The 19,181-nt window shown below is 56.2% G+C and overlaps 1 protein-coding gene across 1 annotated transcript; it reads right to left on the bottom strand.

Annotated features, from left to right (window-relative positions):
• Positions 1-1,798: 1,798 nt before the first annotated feature.
• Positions 1,799-18,662, bottom strand: INSRR (insulin receptor related receptor). Its single transcript, XM_040230227.1, has 22 exons — positions 18,180-18,662; positions 14,450-15,001; positions 12,600-12,903; positions 12,363-12,505; positions 12,028-12,172; positions 10,950-11,164; positions 10,558-10,684; positions 8,432-8,670; positions 8,052-8,219; positions 7,764-7,959; positions 7,526-7,567; positions 7,228-7,448; positions 6,835-6,971; positions 6,588-6,750; positions 6,247-6,352; positions 5,505-5,557; positions 5,095-5,324; positions 4,306-4,416; positions 4,017-4,176; positions 3,591-3,720; positions 3,335-3,469; positions 1,799-2,866 (listed from the first exon to the last, which is right to left on the bottom strand). The coding sequence occupies exons 1-22, from the start codon at positions 18,262-18,264 to the stop codon at positions 2,623-2,625; spliced, it is 3,906 nt and encodes a 1,301-aa protein (XP_040086161.1). The 5' UTR covers positions 18,265-18,662; the 3' UTR covers positions 1,799-2,622.
• Between the last annotated feature and the right edge of the window lie 519 nt (positions 18,663-19,181).

Genomic DNA, 19,181 nt, shown 5'->3' with positions numbered 1-19,181 from the left:
TCTCTTACCTTCCTAGCCAGCTGCAGGTGATTTTTACTGAAGTTCTGCCTGAGTCTGGGGGAGAGGAGAAAATCAAGGGCATCGCTGGACACTTTTAGTCACGGCATTCATCCTTCTGCTTCTATGGCGTGCATCTGTTGCTTTCCCTTGCCAAGTCAGCCTATTGTCTGTCTCTAGCTGTCTCTGAGAGCAGAGACACTTCCTCCCCACTACCCCCACAAAGCTTCTCTGTATAGTTGGGAAGTCGCTTCTGAAATCCAACCGCCATCTTTCTTGCTACCTTATTACATCCAGTTTTTTTTTTTAATTTTATTGGAGTCTAGTTATTTACAATATACATCCGTTTCTTTCCTAGGGTACAGATGGCAGTAGAGTTTGTCTTCCAGTATCCCTGCATCCTTCTCCCAAACATTCTTTTGGGTCAGCCACCAGCTACTCATCTTTAGAGGTAAGCACAGACACTTTTTTTCTGAAGCCCTCTTTTCTTCAGCTCCCAATCCCTTCTTTAAACCCCTCCCCATTCAGATGGCCAGCACTTTCTGAGCATGCCATGCTCCGTCCTGTGGAGGTGAGGGGACGTGGGTAGTGGGGAGAGAGCTGGACCCCAGTGCTGCCCTCTCTGGGCCTGTGCAAATGCGGGGTAACCGGTGTGATCTGTGCGAGTGTGCAGGTCTGCGATCCAGGATTCTTGTGTGGAGTCTCTCCTCCCTTGTACTCGATGGTGGCCTCTCTGAGACCAGCATCTCCGGGGAGGTGAGAACAACCTTCTCCACTCTTTTCTTCCTAAGCTGTGATTCTGCCAGCAACCATTAGGGGTCACTGTTGCCTTAGTCACCAATGACAGGCAGGGCAGGGGTGCGGTGGGATGCGAGGTCCTTCCTGCCCATGTCAGGATGGTGCACGTGAGTTGTGGTTGTTATATAGAGACGGCCTTGCACAGACTCATACCCACTCCAGTCATGCCTTAAGGAGCTGTGGTTTGCAGGACAGCTGCTGGAGTGAGCAAGCGCTTAGAAGTATAAATCTCCCTAGACCTGCTGTGTGTGTGGCAGCATGTGGCATGGGAGCTCTGGGCCCCAGGGACCTGGATGCAGGAAAACACTGGTACAGGATTCTAAAAAGCCTTGAGGCCCAGCCCCTGTGGAGTGGGCCCAGCCCCTTCTGCTACCACTCCCTTCAGCAAGGTTTTAAGTCATTCATCTGCAACTCCTCCCCTTCAGATGCCCTGATGGCACTGCCATAAGAACCTGGAAGCCAACTCCTAAGTGTTCCTTTAACATGCCTCCAGGGCTTCTCTGCTCATGAGATGGCAGAACAGTAGGGCGCCAGACACAAAGACTCTGCTCTGACGTGTTCCCTGCCCTGGCAGGGGGGCATCCAGCAGGGACTGGTAATGTCATCAAGACCCCACCTCCCCCATCCCACGTTCTGCCCGCCTCACGTCTGTCCTGGGAGACCCCAGGAAATGTCTATCCAGTGGAAACAGCGAGAGATGACCTAAAGATGAGGTGTGGGGGAACGGGTTGGTGAGGCTGGGAGGCCGGATACAAAGGTTCCCCTGCCGGGCTCAACCACTTCTGGCTGCCTGAGCCGCAGATAATAGCAGGATTGTCCTGCTTCACTGCCATGGCAACCCTGGCTGCTCAGGTCCTCATGGAGGTGGTGTTTGACAGCAGTGTATTTATCCTGTATCACTGCCTCAGGGTCACCACCTCAAGTCCCCAAGGAGGGAGGGAGGAAGTTCATCCAATGTTAAGACCATATAGATGGAGAGATAATGGGCTGCCCGGGACCAGGGTACAGACAGACCTCGGCCTTTATTGTGCCTTCTCCAGTCTTCCCATGAGAGGCGGGGGTGGGGGGCAGGCATGAGGGCAGGGAGGAAGCAAGGCTCTTAAGGCCTTAATAATTCCAGGGCAGGAGGGGGATTGAGGGGAAGGGCCTGGGAGAAGGGGTGAGTGCACCGAGGGAAGGCCCTGGAGAAGAGAAAGGGGGAGCACCAAGCTTGGGGTCCCTGGGTGAGGCAAAGGAGAGGCAGGGGAGAGGGCAGGCCCCGAGGCCAGGCTGGGAAGCCACTCAGCCAGGTCCCTGCGTTCTCCCCACACGCACTATGGCATGGGGCAGGGGAGGAGGTGAGACACAGCGGTACAAAGAGCAGTCATCTGGACGCTCAGCCCCAGCATCCCAAACGCAGAGAGGCTTCCAGGCCCGAGTCTGGTGGCTTATCTGGTTTCTAGCATGTTGATGGCCCCGGATGTCCACAGGAGCTCCAAAACCGCCAGTGGGGTCCCCAGACCCTGCCTTCAGAGCAGACCGGCCTCTCTTTCTAGTCTGAGTAGGCTCTCTCACTCAGAGCGTCTTGTCCACCGTCTAATCTCCACTGCTGCTGTGGCTTCGTTTACTTTCTCAGGGAGAACTCAGATTCCTGAGGAAATCTTTCCTGCCATGACTCAGCTGTGGTCTCCCTGTCACTCCCCAACCTGTCCCGCTCTGCTCTGTGTCTCCTTCGGCTGTCTCAGCATGGGGCTGGGGTGTGAACGTCTCAGCCTCTCATGGCTGCAAAGCTTAGGTCCCTTCCTCTCTGTCCGTGGGAGGCCAATCAGCCAGGGAACGGAGTGCCCTTCAATGTCCTGGACCCCCATTCTGGGGGCTGAAGTCTGAAGAGGCCTCTTTTGGGGTTCGGGGGGAGTCAGGCTCTGCCTCGGTGGGCGGCAGGGAGGCCCGGGCCCCCCGGCATCCTGGGCTGTGATAGAAGGAGAGGAGGCGGAAGGAGGGCCTCAGCTCCTCCTGTATGCTGTCCAGGATGTGGGTAAAGGTGGGGCGCAGGCGCGGGTTCTGCTGCCAGCAGCGCTGCATCAGCTCCTGCCTGGTGGAGGCAGGGGGCAGTGTCAGAGGGGTGCATGCCTCCTGCCTCCTGCACTGAGAGGGTCAATCAGTGTGAGGGAGGGGGTTATGGAGGGGGTCATGGGGGGAGTATGTCTGCTCAGGTCTGTGCTGTGCTTAGTTGCTCAGTCGTGTCCGACTCTTTGTGACCCTATGAACTGTAGCCCACCAGGCTCCTCTGTCCATGGGATTCTCCAGGCAAGAATACTGGAGTGGGGTGCCATGCCCTTCTCCAGGGGACCTTCCCAATCCAGGGATTGAAACTAGGTCTCCTGCACTGCAGGCAGATTCTTTACCAACTAAGCTTGGGTCACAGGGGAGTAAATGGGGGATTTCAAGTTGGAGGGCTCAGAGCTGGGGATCAGCATAAGTAGAAGCCTCAGAGACTCCCAGGGGTGGGGCAGATGTTGGCAGGGCAGGGCTGAGGCAGGGCCAGGCTGGGGTGACTCACAGCTGAATGGGACAGCTTTCCAGCTCTTCCAGGACTCCACCGTCCATGACGAACTTGAGCACCTGCTCATTGGATAGGCCCTGGTAGGGTTGTTCAGCCAGGGTCACGATCTCCCAGAGCACCACGCCGAAGGACCTGGGAGGACAGGGAGGAGGGCCTGAGCCCCGCATGCTTCGTGCAGCTCAGTACACCCTAGGGAGTGCATGCCAGACCCTGCCTCCACACCCCTGAGCCCCCTGCTCCAGCCAGGCCCCACCAGACATCAGAGTGGGTGGTGAAGATTCCATCTTTGAGGGACTCAGGGGCCATCCAGCGCACAGGCAGCAGCCCCTTCCCGCCCTTGCGGTAGTAGTCTGTCTCATACACATCTCGAGTCATCCCGAAGTCTGGAAAGGGAGGGTGGATGGGCTGTGGGGCAGCAGAGCCAGTCAGCAGCTCCTGCCCCAGGAGTATCTCTCCCAACCCCCTCCACCTCCACAGTCTCCAAGAATCCGGGACTGTACGGGCTCCAAGGACCTCAGAGATCACCCCATCCAAATCCTGCTGTCCTCAGACGGGGAGACGGAGATCCAGGTCAGGGGGCGGTCAGGGACAGAGCTGAGGGACAGGCCTCAGTCTTCTCCTGCCTTGCTGGGGGAGTCTCTCTGCCCAGGCTGCCCCACCTTCCTGGCCCCCTCTGTACCCCCAATCTTGACAGTGAAGTCCTGGGACACCATGCAGTTCCGGGCTGCTAGGTCTCGATGCACAAATTTGTTGGCAGCAAGGTAGGCCATGCCGTCTGCAATCTCACCAGCCATCTGGATCATATCTCCCAGTGCTGGCCGTGGGAGCCCAGGGTTGTTCTAGAACCAAGAGATGGGCTGGTGAAGCAGGAACTTGAGGCTGGACTCCTGCACAAGGATTATGCCTTCAACTGCCCAAGTCCTTTCTAATTCCCCAGCCCCTCCACCCAGAAGCTTCCTGGTCCCCACCTCTGCCTCGGGCCGCAGAGATCGAAGATGGCTCTTGAGATCCCCTCGGGTCATTAACTCCATGATGACCAGGGTTGGCTGGCCCTGAGACACCACGCCCAGGAGACGCACCTGGCATGGAGAAAGAGCCTGGTTGCAGGTCTACTCAGCTCCCTTTGACCCACCTGGCCAAAACCTTGTTCTGCTGTGACCACAACCTGACTCAGACAACAGCCCTCCTAACCCTAGCCATGACCATGACCCTCATCTTGACCTAACAATGACCTTGACCCCAACCCATGACCTTTTTAAAATAAAATATATTTATTTGGTTGCCGCTGGGTCTTAGTTGTGGCACATGGGATTTTGTTATTGTTGTTGTTTAAGTTGACGGCACACAGGATCTTTAGTTGTGGCATCTGGGATCTAGTTACCTGACTATGGATCGAACCTGGGCCCCTGGAATTGAGAGTGTGGAATCTCAGCCACTGGACCACTAGGGAAGTCTCCCTAATCCATGACCTTAATTGTATCTGTCATCTCAGTCTTCATGACTGGCTCAATTCTGACCTTGACTCCAGTCACCCTCCTAATAATGCTCTGAACACTCAGTATTGACCTTCAACCATGACTGATCTCAGCCCTAGCCATCATCCTATTATAGCCCTACCATGACTTTTACTCCAGTGAGGATCCACAGTCCCAGTTCTGGACTTGATGTTGCCCTGACCTCATCTCTGATCTTTCCCCTCTAACCACAAGACCTTCATCCTAATTTTGACCCTGACTTTGGACCTGACCCTTCCTTACCACATGGTGGCACTTGAACGCCTTCATGACAGAGGCTTCTTTGAGGAACTCAATGCGTTCTCGTGGGCTGGCCAGCTCATTCACAGTCTTCAGGGCCACCGGCGTGGGCTCCTCTCCAACCTCCAGTCCTTGTGCCAGCCCCTCGTATACCATCCCGAAAGAGCCCTGGCCCAGTTCTCGGATTATGGAGATCTGCTCCCGAGGCACCTCCCACTCATCGGGGATGTACACTGAGAGGAAGTGGGGTCACAAGCAAGCACACTGCTCTCTGCCACACCTCCACCCACCCTCTTTCCTTCTCAAGGGCTTGGGTTCCAAGGCTGCCTTCTCCGAGATGGCCTGGAAGTCTGTCTCTTCTCCCCTCTGGTCTCCCTTCCCCATACCACCTGTCCAGCCACCCCCAGACCTACTGTGAGAGGCGCTGAAGTATTCTGGGTTCACAGAGGCATACAGGGTGCTATTTCTGCAATGAGAGGTGAGGGGAGTCAGCCTGGAAGGGTCCTCGGGAAGGAAGGAGCCATGTCAGAGGGCAAGGAAGAGGGGTATTCCAAGGAGGGAGGAAGTTACTGATCCTGTCTTAGCTCTGGTCAGGGTGACCCCTGGGGAACCCCAAGGACTTCCCAAGCTAGTCTTGGTCCTAGTCCTGGGATCTGGGGTCTGACAGGCTGGGAATAGGGAGGACAAGAGTAGCGAGGCTCTGGTCTCCTCAGCTAGTCCTCAGAACCAGCTAATCAAAGTCCTGTCCTCAGTTCCCCGTCATATTCGGCTCCAGGGGGATCTGACATCAAGAAGCCCAGGACACATCCTGAGATTTCCTGCTTCTTTCTCTGCTATGATCGGACCAGTTTCATTAGCTCTCAGGCTGAGAGTGTGGTGACCAACAGTCCCAGGATGCCCCGACTGAGGGGTTTCCCAGAATATAGGACTGTTACTACTAAAATCAGGAAAGTCCCGGGCAAACATGGACAAGTTGGTCACCCTAGTTAAAAAGCATGTCTCTTTTCTCCAGGTGTGTCAATGCCCCCAGGGGAAGAGTTACTGTTTCTAAGGAAGTCCTTTTTGCTGTCTCATCTACTACCATCTGATTGCACTGATGTTATGATGAGGGCTCAGAGAAGAAGGGGGTTGGGAATCAGTGGGACTCATCATCACCTCTTTTTGCTGTAGAAGAAACCAAGGGCAGCAAGAATGATGACCAGCATGAGCCCCACAGGGGTGACGGTGAGAAGGACGTGCAGCCCCCCGGAGTCTTCCTCCTCTGGTGGCCAGAAGACAGCAGAGGGTCAAATATGGAGAAGTCAGGAAAAAGAAAAAAACAATAATAATTGTAAAAAGATGGTGAAGTCAGGGGGTCAAGGACACAGTGGGAGATGAGGATGCGGGGCGGATGGGGTGGAAGGTGGAGGGGCCTGCGGTTTCCACAGTGGGAGATGTGGGTGGGGGCCCAGGTGGGGCTGTTTGGGAATACAGGTCTGAGACAGAGGCCTGCCTACCCGGGCCAGGGATGTAGAAAGCGACACTGTCTGTCCAGGAGCCGTTGCCAGCCAGTGAGGTTGCCCGAACTCTGGCAGAGTAGTTTCCAGGAGGCAGCAGGGCCAGGTGGACACCCCCAAATTTGGCATATCGCAGGCGGGACACACACAGCACTGTGGCCTCCTGAGGGCAGCACAGAATAGCTGGCTGGGAAGAGGGTGGAGGGACAGACTGGGGCTAGGTTAGGGTGTCTCCTGGGGCGCCTACCTCTCCCAGGCGGCGGTACTTGATTTCGTACTTGAGAATGAGTCCATTGGGGTCCGGTGGCTCAAGCCAGCGCAGGAGAACACTGCTCTTGCTGGCTGCCTCCCAAGCCACTTTTCCTGGGATACCATCAGCCTCTCCTGCAGGAGAGGCCATCACGCAACCCGACTACAATTATTTCTTGTCACCTTCATGTTCAAACACAAGGGGGCTAAACTGGGAGGTTCAAGGAAACTCTGGGATTATGGGGACTGGCGGGAGTGAGCAAGGAGAGGCCCTGAGTTTGGAGGGGGCAGGGAGGTGGGAGGTTGTCAACCTGGCTAGTTAGAGCACTAATTAGATAGGGTCCTTGGGGTCGGTGTGTGGGCAGGGTAGAGCTGGGGGAGGGTCACCTACTGTGGGGCATGGTGCGCGCAAAGACGAAGGTGGCCGCGCTGCAGCCCACGGTGTGCGCCGCGTGGTTGCAGGCATGGATGTCGATCCGGTACTCTGTGAAGTGGCGCAGGCCACTTAGCACCGCTCGCTCCCGAGGCACTTTGTCCTCTTGGATCTTGAAATCCGAGCTGTTTCCCCCAAGCCGGAGGGCCTCGGCTGCCCGTCGGCTCCTCCCTGAGTCCCTAGAGAGGGTGCAAGTCAGAGCCAAGGCCCCGCCTCGGGAACCGCGCTTCTCGGCCCCTGCTCCGTCCCCGCTCACCTTTGAGGGCTCTTATTGATGGATGTCACCTTCCAAGGAGATCTGGGAAGACCAGAGAGGGCCCTGTCAGGCTCGCCTGGAACGCACCTCAGTGCTCTTTGCAGGGGCGCACCGCCTCCTAACCCACCCACAACCTCAGGCCCCGCCCACAACCCCCAAACCACCCCCCCCCTCCCCTCACAAACCCCGCCCATCAGCACCCTGGACTCCCGCCTGGCTTTCTCGCGCCGAGACGCACTTGGGAATGGTGATGGCGTTGTGTAGAAAGTTTTCAAACTTCTTCTGGAACGACGCCTCCTGTGCCTCCAGCGGTGGTAGGACCTGCCCAGGAGGTGGGTGCTGGCAAGGGCAGCAGCCAGGCTCCCTGTCGGCCTCGAGTTCCCCGTCTTCTCCGTCGAAGCGGGGGTCGTTGTTGCTGGTGGGCAGCCGCAAGCCTGGAGGGGCGGCGGGCAAGGAAGTAGTTAGACTGGCCGCGCCCGCAGCCCGATACCCCAACCCCTCCGGCCGGCGCCTCCTCCCTGCGCACCGCGGTGGCAGTAGTCATTGAGGTAGAGGTCGCTGTCCTCTGCCAGACGTTGCCACAGCACCAGGTAGTAGGTGATGTTTCCGTTGCGCTGGATCGGTGGCTTCCAGCGCACCAGCAGGTGGGAGGAGGAATTAGACGTGGAGATGACGTCCTGGGGCACTGTGGGCGCTGAGGGTGGGAGGAGGGTACAACGGAGGGGCTGCAGGTCCCCCTTTTAAATACTGTCTGGTAACGGGCCCTTCTCTCTGAGGTCCGGCCTCCCAGCCTCTGTAGGCCAGGTGTTCAGTGACCCAGCTTCTCTATTTCTGGTGCCCATGGTCTTCCATTCTCACTAGGGTCCAGGCACCTAGCTCCCACGCCCTTCAAAGGCTTCAGCCTACCTGCAGGTAAGGTTCGGAGGTAGACGATGGGGCTTTGGGCTCCTTGGTGGGGGCTGTCCTCCGCTGTGGTCAGTGTGATGGCCCGGACAAACACAGCATACTGTGTCCAGGGCTTGAGCGGGGCTAGGGTCACCCCCGGCTCCTGGGTGCGGCTGAGGGGCAGCTCCACATCCAGTAGGTTCCAGCTCTGGGCCCCACAGGCATCTGGACCTACGTACTCTGTGGCATTCTGGAATGGGCTGAACAACCCATCCCTGGAGTTGAGGGGCAGCTCATTTAGCCCTGCCCCCTCTTCTCTGAAGCACTCCAAGACTGTCACTGGCATTCTCCTCCCGGTGTGTGCAAGGGCATTCAGAAGCAGATGTGGGTCTGCCCTTTGGGGCAGGTGCCCTGTTGGCATGACTCACTCACTGAGTGGATCTGCTCAGAGCTGAAACTGAGCCATGATCTGCAGTATAGAGGGCTTCCCTGGTGCCTCAGACAGTAAGAATCCTCCTGCAGTGTGGGAGACCTGGGTTCCATCCCTGGGTTGGGAAGATCCCCTGGAGAAAGGAATGGCTACCCTCTCTAGTATTCTTGCCTGGAGATTTCCATGGACAGAGAAAGCTGGCAGGCTATAGTCCATGGGGTTGCAAAGAGTCAGATGTGACTGAGCAACTAACACACACACACACACACACACACACACACGCATGCACACACCCCACAGTACATATCTCTAAGGGAGCATAGCCATAGCCACACTGCAAGGCAGATGCCAGGGGAGTTTCCTGAAAAACCTCTAAGACTGTCTGCCCTTTGAGTCCAAAGACAGCCATGTATAGTCATGCAGAATGTGAGCTGCACAAGCCAGAGGTTGGGGGGTGGGTTTACATTGTGTTCCATGATAGCACTCCTCAACATGTGGACCAGAAGATTCAGCATTACCTGGGAGCTTGTTAGAAATGCAGATTTACAGGCCCTGCCCAGGACTAATGGAATCAGAATCTATGGGTGTGGGGCTCAGGAATCTGTTTTTAACAAACTGTCCAGTTCGTCATGCTAAAGTCCTTCATCTTCTACTGAGGCCTAGGAGAGCCTTGGTCCTGTGAGTAGATCTCTCCCCCACTCCCAGGCCAGGCCCTGTGTGCGTGTGTGTGTACGAAGTTGCTCAGCTATGTTCTGACTCTCTGTGGCCTCATGGACTGTGGACTGTAGCCCACTAGGCTCCTCTGTCCATGGACTTTCCCAGGCAAGAATACTGGAGTGGGTTGCTGTTTCCTACTCTGGGGGATCTTCCCGACCCAGGGATCAAACCTGTGTCTCCTGCTTGGCAGGTGGATTCTTTACCACTGTGCCACCTGGGTTCCCTTAGGCCCTGTGCTAGTGAGCAACTAAGATCCCTCCATTTTTTTTTTTTTAGATCCCTCCATTTTAATTCACAGGAAATTATTCCAATCCAGGTAGCTCCCATCTTCCATCTACCATAAAGGGCAACAGTACTCTTCACTCCATCTCTCTCTTCTAAAGATTTCTATTTTTGATTCTAGCCATGCTTTTGGAGAAGTCCTTCCTGTGGTCTAACCACTATCCATCCTGCTATGGTCGGTACATTCTCTCCAAAGAAAAGAGCAGTTGGTTCTTGGTTGTCCCTGCTACCGCCCTTCCTCAGGCTTTAATGAAATGCTGGCAAAGATGTGGATAAAACTGGCCAAATTAGTGGGTACTTCCCAAACCGCTGCTGGGGCAGGAGCATGTGGTCAGTACAAAACATTAGCATAGTGAATTGAGCTTTAATTATCCAAGTCTTCCCAGCAGGGCGCCTCTCCTGGGCTTTCAGAAATCCTGACTGTCCTCTTCATCACTGGGTGAGATAAAACTGAGGCACGGAGGGATGAAGAAGGTGAGAGGAGAGCCAGACGTGAGCCCTACAAGGGAGTGAGACTCGGGGTTCTTGGCTTTCTGGCTTTCCACAGCCCCGCAAGGCTCTGCCCTCACCTACGTGTGGTCAACAAATTGGCCCGGTCAGGCTCTGACCCCCAACCCAGCTCTGGCCCCGCCCCGCCCCGCCCCGCCCCGCCCCGCCCAACCCACTGACCCCGCCCCTCTCCGACCCTACCCTATCTGGCCCCGCCCCCGCCACTCACGACTCCTTGTAGTACACGATGAAGCTGAGTAGGTCGCGAGCCTCAAGCGGTTCGTAGCGCTCCCATCGCAGCAAGATGCGATTGGCCTCTGTCACGTTGGACACAAAGCGCAGAGTGCGAGTCTGGCCTGGGTGGGGTAAAAGGCGAACACCTGCTTTTGACCATGTTGAGAGCACCTGCTTGAGCCGCCTACTCCCAAGCGCCCACCCTGACCCCGCAGCATCCTACCCTTAACGTGGCCTCTGAAGAGAACTTATCCCATCGTTCCCTTCAAGCCGCCCCTCCACCCTGGAGCGTGTCTGGTGTGTTCTAGTGTGTGTGTGTGTTTGGGTGTTCCTTGGGGTCCCCTCTCTCACTGCCAAGGTGCCGGGGCTTGGGGTGTCGGGCCTTACAGGCAGCGCGGTCTCCGTTGGTGCGGGGGTTGATCTCAGCCTTGTTTTGCCGTCCCTTAGTGCCAGTCACCTCCTCCAAGCGGTAGATGTGCTCCAAGCAGAGGCGTGGGTTGAAGGCGAAGTATATCTTGCCCACAGGAATGGTGAGCCCTGCAGCCACCCAGGAACCCAGCTGCTGTAGGTTCTGGTTATCCAGCACGTACAAGGTGTAGTTCCTGGGGAAGGCCAGGGGACCTTGCTCTGCACGGCAGGTGAGGGCAAGGGATGAGGAAGGGCATGTCTTATGGGCTCTTCCTGAAGGGGCTGCACTAGGGGCAGAGGGGAGGCGGGGCACACAGCAGCCCACCCATACCGGTCCACGTGGGGCATTAGTACACACCCACTCTGCGCCACTGACCAGGAGTGTGGCGTCCAGCAAGGCACCCACGTTCTGTGTTTTCCTCATCAGTGAAATGGGGCCAACAGTTTTTCCATCTTCTTCCTTCCTGCATCTCACATTAACTGAGCACTGCTCTCTGCCAGGCTCTGTCCTGGCTTTGGGGACACAGGGCGGAGTGAGACTCAGCCTGGGGCTATGCCTTTCCAGCTGGAGTGGGGACACCCTGGAGGGTACACGAGAAACCACTTGGCTGGCTGATAATTTAAAACATTATTTTGAAAAATCCTGGCTACGTTAAGGGTAAGCTTCGACTGGTAGAGGTAGGAATGGGTTTCAAACCCAGGCAGTTTGCTCTGCAGCTAACAGGATCAGATGACAACAATTATAGGCAATCCATATAGGGTGATATGTAAATACAATTTTATGTAATTGTATATATTTTGTTTCAGGCTCTGTTTTAAGTGCTTTATACATAACAGCTTCAGTAATATTCTCAACAGCCCTAATAAATAAGTAGTGTTATGTTAACCCCGTTTTATGGATGAGAAAGTTGAGGACCAGAGAAGTTACCAGAAGGTACCAGAAGTACCCAGAGTCACATAGTTAGTAAGTGGCAGAGCTGGTTCCCACACACTTGACTACAGTTTGGGGAATGCTGGAGAGGAGATATGATAGAGCAAACTATTTCTGATCCCTTACCCATCCACCATGGTGTCCCCCCGGATAAGTTTGAGGTTCTTGAAAAAGCCTAGGGACACGAGGGCAAAGGAGTGCTTGATTTTGAGGAAGCCAGTGATGGTCTCTACCAGTCCCAGGCTTCGCTGCAGCTCCAGCTCCAGGTTATCTGGGGATGGGGAAGACAGGACTGGAGCCAGGGCAAGGGAAGTGATGGGTCTATTGTCGGGGAGCTGGCTGGGGGCCCAGGGAAGGGGGCCCTCAGGGCAGGGACCCAGGATGATGGAAAGTGGTGCTTTAGCTGGGTCATTGTAAAGGGTGTGGCCAGGAGGAAGGGTGTGGCTCTGGAAGGAACTAACAGCCTTGGCGGAGGTTGAGGATGAGGCTCCCTTCCACGTGGGTGCAGCCCACCAGATCCTGTGCTGCCTGGACAGAGTCGATGGTCTTGGTGCCCACTTTGCACTCTTTAGGGCACAGCCCCTCGCATTTGTGGCAGAATATGCTAGTAGGGGCAAGCAGAGGATGTGGCATGAGTCCTGGACCAGTGTGGGCCTCCTCACTGCTCCAAGGGTGCCCCCCACCCGCCCGACACTCACCTGCTATCATTACGGGTGAAGCCTGGAGGGCACTGGGCCAGACAACTGCCCTGGTGGATGCCGAAGGTGGAGGCCCGGCCAGGCACAGAGCGCAGGCTGGCACAGCGCTCTGCTGTGACACAGCGCCAGGACTCATGCTGGTAGGTGCCTGGCGGGCAGGCCCGGTGGCAGGCTCCCTGGAAGTAGAGGTGGCGGCAGGCGACACAGGCTCGGGGGTCTTCTGGCCGGCTGCAGCCTCCCAGGCACTCGGTGTGGCAGCACTCACCCCTGACTGTGCAGGCCAGCCCATGAGGACAGGGGCACACTGCGGGCAGAGTGCTGCGTTAGACCTTACCTGCACCTCCTTGGTCCTTCCTACCCGCTCCCCAAGGGCTAACAGTCTTGGTCTGCACCCAGATCTGTCCAATTCAGATGACACTGGTCGCCAACTCTTCCTCAGATGGGGGCTCTTGAGGATACGGACCGTGGCCCCTCTCTGTGACTCCCCACCTCCCACAGTGCCTAGTCAGGGGTACTGGAACTCAGGACCAAGCAGTGACCTTGTCCATCAGGGCTCCTGCTTCCTCCGCCTGCTGTCCTGTCTAGGCCTGGTGCCCAGATCATCGCTGGGCATGGGGCCAAGGTGAACCAGCCTGCTTCTCCTGAGGAGTGAGGACTAGGGCAAGGTGGCCCTGGGAGTGTGTGGGAGAAGGGGCCATCCCTGGTCATTCGACCCAGGCCTCTGCCCATCCCTCCTCCCTCTTCAGTCTCTGCCCCGGGTGGAAGGGAGCCCCAAGCAGATGTGGAGGGGTTGGGGCTGGGTGCCAGGAGCCTGGCTCCTTTGCACAGTGGCAGCTGGATGTGTCCGTGGGAGTGATGCATGTGGCAGGGGTCAGCCAGGGCGTGTTGACACTATACACGAGAGAGGACATGAAGCAGCTGTGTTTACAGCCAACAGGGAGACTTCGGGGGTGGGGGCACAGTGGATACAGCAGGGATCCGGTTACTCTTCTGCCCTGATGCTGAGGCGCTGGGGTGAAGAGAGCTGACCTCCAGGGGCTGCATGGAAGGAACTCCAGCTTGGGGGCCCCAGATCTGCTCCCAACTTCTCAAGGTTCCCTTTCCCTCCTCTACAACCTTCACCTCCTCCTCCAACCATCCCCACCTTATTCCACCCCTCCTTTTCTCCACTGTTCCCTTCTGCTTCCCCTCCAGGCACCTTTCCTTTGATCCCACATCACATATTTGTCCTCACCTGTCCTGTTCTTCATCTGTCACCTCCTGCTTTCTTCTTCCGCCCAGCTCCCAACCTCCCCATTTCAGTACTGCCAGCCTGTACTGTGGCGGTTTGCACCAGAAACAGAACCAGTTACCATGGTCCAGGCACTGTTGTAATGTTTTATAGAACAGTTCATTCCTCGTCACAGTGCTACGATCATTTTACAAATGAGGAAATCGAGGCACAGAGAGGTGAAATGAACATAGCCAGTAAGCAGTGAAGCTGAGATTCAAACCCAGGACAGTCGGCTTTGTTCTCGACCTCTGCCTCATACTGCCTCTTATGCAGCTACCTTGTATCCATTCAAGCTACTCTTCTCCCCCATATTCAACTTTTACTTTCTTTTACTGTCTCCATGACTACCTGATACTGTCTTGTGCCTACCCCTTGACTACCTGATGCTACGTCAGTTATTTAACTTTTCTGAGCCTCAGTTTCCTCATCTGCAAAACGGAAATAAAGACATAGGATGAATGAGAGTTAAAATAAATAGTGTCAGCAAAGTACAGACACATACCATCTTATGGTTGCCCAGTGCCATCTGCCTCTGCCCTCCCTGTGCTCCCTGGCCCTATTCTGTGCCAGTGCCCACCTTTCTGGCAGTGACTGGAGGTCCAGCACCTGTAGTCGGTGTGACCGCTGAAGGTGGTCCTGGCACAGGGCTCACCGGTGGCGCCAAGCAGGCCAGGGCACACATCGGCACACTCCTCGCCCAGCTTGTTGCCCACAATGTGGTTGGCACCAGGTGAAGGCTGCAGCAGGCCCCAGTCAATGGTGGAGAGATGGCAGAGCTCCTGGTTCTTCTCCACACGCACAGCCCCACGCAGCACGGCCCCCAGCGCCGGCAGCCCCACATCCCGCATGTGTGGCATCTCGAAGATGACCAGCGCATAGCCCAGGAAGAGGCGGGCCCCGCGGATGACCGCCAGGTTGGGGAAGAGGTCACGCAGGCTCTCCAGGCCATAGACCCGGAAGAGCAGCAGGTAGTCGGTGACCTGGGTGAGGCGTGGGAAGCTGAGGCCGCGGAAGTCCTCGCCGGTGGCTGTGAACATGAGCAGGATCTGCAGGTGGCCCTCCACTACGCTGCAGTTCTCCAGCCGCCGCAGCTCTGCCACCTCTGAGCGGATGTCCAGGCTGGGGCACACTGTGGGTACAAGTGGCAGGTAGCCATCAGTACAGCTTGGGCCAAGCACCCCATCCTGCCCTGGCATCTGGGGAGGAGGGAACCATACTGGGAGGGGACATTAAGGCAGAGGCAGGCTCTGCTGTGGATGTGGGGGGAACCTCCTCTCTGGGCCTCAGAGACTTCACCCGCAGCTTAGAGATCCCTACCAGAGGAGCCCACCTGGGCAAAAGTGAGCCCCTGACCTTCCCTCCCAAACTCACGTCCCCTTCTCAGTTGACTGCAACTTTCTTCTTGCAGTCAAGATTCCAAAGCGAAAGCCTCCATGATTCCTTTCCTTCTCTAACCCCCGTACCCTATGAGCTCCACCTTTAAAATATACCCAGAACCACCTTCACTGCTTTCACCATCATCTTCTCCTGACTGTACAGTAATAGCTTCCTAAATGGTCTCCTCACTTCCGCCCTCTCCCCTCTCTCTTCTATCCTCCACCCCACACATCACACAAGTTGGATCACACTCCTCTACTGCTCACAATACCCCAGCGGCCTCCATCACTGATGAAAAGCTGAAGTCCTCACCACAGCCTACATGGCCTCTGCATTTCTCCCACTTTATCCCCTTTTCCTCTCTTCTTCAGAGACACCTGCTGTCTTGCGGCTTCTCAAACAAGCCTGCCAAGCCGCTACCTTAGGGTCTTTGCACCTTTTGCTCCCTCTGGCTAGAACACTCTTCCTTCTCGATGGCTCTTCACCTCTTTGAAGTCTCTGCTCAGATGTCGCTTTCTCAGTGAGGACTTCTCTGATCACCCTATTATCTCCTACTCCCTTTCGTACTTAGTGTTTTTTCAATTTACTTCTTTATTTTGTTTGTTGTAAGCTCTAGAAGGGCAGAGATCACCATGTAATTCATTGCTGTGTCCTTGGTGTCTGATATAGTGCTTGGCACAAAATTGGTGCTCAGTAAATATTTGATGAAGGAATGAATGAATGAATTCTGTGACTGAGAAGTGATAGTCTGAGCTTCATACACTCCCCTTCTCTCCCAGGCTTAAGGAAGCTAGAACCTTGGTCCCAGCATCTGTTTACTCTCGATGAACATTCCATGGCTCCCCATTGCCAAAAGTTCAAGTTTAAATTCTTCAGCCTGACATTCCAGGACGTTGATAAACTGGGCCCCACTAGTACCTTAGAAAAGTTCCTTGGCCTGTTAACCCCTCAGTTCTTGTCCAGACAGCCTCAGGTCAAGCCCCCTTCCCCAACGCTCTGACCCTGATTTAATCACTTCCCCTTCAGGCTCTGCTGCACTTAGTCCAGCACTCACACCAGAACACCTGGGGTATTGCTGCAACATTGCTTTCTATCTCTCTGTCACCACTTCCAAGAAGGGACTCTCTGGTGGTTGGGGCCCTTGTCAGTCACCACGGTACCCAGTTCAGGGCAGTAAGCACTGGGCACTCAGGGGTTGTGAGTTGAATTGATGGCATCTGGATCCCAAGTCTATTCCTCCCTCAGGGAACTGGGTGTGTTTGGATTTTTCAGGTCCCAGGACCGTGGCCCCATTTTTCCTTTCCCCCAAGTCACCTAGAGTGATTCCCTAATAGGTTGGATACCTGGTTCCTACACTCCCTTCTCCCAAGGTACTTTCCATGGTCCTCACTCAGAAGATTCAGGTCTGAATCTTTTGGTTTGCTAGTCAAGTCCTGCTAACGTCTCCAGCGTCCACTCCCTCCCCTCCTACCCAGCCCTCAGGCAACATGGCAGGCATCTTAGATACCCAGGCCCATCCCCTGATGTTTTAAAGGGGGTGGGCAGGCTAGGCTGGCTCCCTGGGGCTCACTTCATACCTTCTCCCTGTTGTCATTAATGGTCCCTGTGCTTAGCTCTACCCAGCAACTGTGTGTGTCTGAGCACTTGCACGTACACAGGCACACACACAAAGAGAGGGATGAGAAAACACTTCTAGTCCCTCTAGGCAAAGGCCAATCAGGCTCTGCAGGCAGATGGGGGGTTCTTTCAGGAGCCCACATGCCACTTCCCATCATGCCCTGGCCTCTCTAGGGCTCCCCTGATGGGAGTCATTTGGAAAAACAAATCTACCGACCTTCACAGGTTAACCCCTGCCTGCCTCCCCTCCAGACCTGGCCCTGTGCAGAGCTGCACTGGGAACCAGACATCTGGGTCCCCTGACCAAACACCTCCCTCCGCCACACCCCAGGGGCGTGCTCCTGTCCTGACAACTGTGCTCCTGGCTGGCATCTGCTATGCCCTGTCCTGGTGCAGCAGTGGAGGAGGGGAGGGGTGCAGGCGGTGGGGCTACGCCTTTCCAGGCAGTGCCTCTGGGGACTCTGTACCCCAACCCATTCACGTCACCCCTCTGACTGTATAGGAAGGGGAGACTCCGCTCTGCCCTGGAAGCCCCCAGTCTGAGGGCATCACGTGACCCCTGAGGCACAGAGCACTGGATTCCTGAGCTCCCTCAGTCTGCAAGGGAGTCTGCAAGGGAATGGTGGGTTTGGGGAGAAGGACATCTCTTACCCCTTCCGCCTCTGAATCTTCCACTCTCAGCATTTTTTTCCTCTCCCCGCCAAGTCCCCCAGGAGAGCCACTTTGTCTACGTGGTCCCATCCCCCCAAACTACACAGTGTTTAGCCTGGGGACTAATTTGAAGCAGCCCCCTAGCCCAATGGATGGGCCCTCAAAGTGGGGGGACACAGGACAGGACCCAGAGGCAGAAGTTCAGGACATCAGTCTAGCTTGACCTTTCAGTTCGCTGAGCTTCAATTTCCCATCTGCACAGTGGGTTCAGTTACTTAATGGTGCCTAGTTCTCAGCTCCTTCCCATCGTGGCCCCCTTTCCCATTCAGCGATTCTAGAAATGACCTCTAAGACTACCCCTCCCCCCACATTGGTTCTCATTCAGGCTTTACTAGGATTACGATCGCTGTTTCATAAGCAGAAATGGAGGGCATCTATCCATCCTTATGTTTCAAGGTCCTTCTCATTTCCCAGGGAATGGAGAGGAAAACACCCTTAATGTGGGAAACTGACTGCTTTCCCTGGTGGGAAGTCCTTAGAGCTACCCCCAGTCTTCATTTCCCAGTAGGGAAATAGACACGTTCTGGGTGGAAATTCAGTGTTTGGCCTCCCAGTCTGCTGGGAGGGAGATGGGGCTCCAGGAGACAGGGCTGGGGACTCACCCTCTCTCGTGTCCAGGCCAAATCCCAAGGAGAGGAGGATTGCAAGCAGGCAGGCTATCCATGGCCACAGACTGGGCACTGCCATTGTCCTGGTCCTGTCTTGTGCCCAGTCCTGGCTCCTCTCCAGATGGCTCCAGGGAGTAGAAGGGTCTGACGGGTCCTAAGGGACACACAGAGAAAGGCTTCAGAGGGAAAGGGAAGGGAAGGGGCAGAACCACAAAGAATCCTGCACAGAGATGGCAGGAGACAGAAAAGAAGTAATGAGAGCGACACAGACACAGACAGTGACAGGCTGCTGGAGCCAGAGACTCAGTGTGCACCCGGAGACAGAGAGAGGAGGACGGAGACGCAGACAGCAACCGGGCGACTCCAGCTTCCAGGGAAAAGAGTCACACAGGGTGCTGAGCAAAAGATAGCGCCAGAGGCCTGGTCAACCCCGAGGGCGGGGGCAGAAGCCCGGGGGCAGAAGCCCGGGAGCAGGCCGAGGACAGCAGGTGGGGGTCCCGGGGCGCGCGGGACTCTCTGGGGAGAGTCTCCCCGGATCCCTCCAGGCGCGCTCGGCTCCCCAGCGCCAGCTGGCCGGGCTGCCGCGATATCTCCCAGGGCAGCACGCAGGGGCCGCGCCCAGCTCCCGCTTCCCCGCCCCAGACCCAACGGATTGGTTTACTGGGACCTCTCGGCTCTCTCCGCCTCTCCCGCCAACCAAAATATTTAGCCTGACAACTCAAGGGTGGACAGGTCTGTTGGGGAAATAAGGCCCAAATACCGGGGGATGGTAGGCCTAGAACAGGGCTCCCCCCAACCCCGCTGCAGCTGCGGTGGGCCCCTCCACCCCCCGCCCCTGAGGACTTCTCCCAGGTGGGGTGCATGGCTAGCCGGAGCGGCAGAAAGCAGCCCCCACCCCCGGGGTGGTTCTGAGTTCTGCTACCCGCTACCTTGACACCTGCGGGGTAACTAAGCTCGAAAGCTGGCGGTTATACGACCCGTCTCCGGAATAGCCAA

This window comes from Oryx dammah, unplaced genomic scaffold, assembly GCF_014754425.2.
Source record: "Oryx dammah isolate SB20612 unplaced genomic scaffold, SCBI_Odam_1.1 HiC_scaffold_28, whole genome shotgun sequence".
Lineage (NCBI taxonomy): Eukaryota > Metazoa > Chordata > Mammalia > Artiodactyla > Bovidae > Oryx > Oryx dammah.
This window is presented reverse-complemented; position numbering and strand designations above follow the sequence as displayed.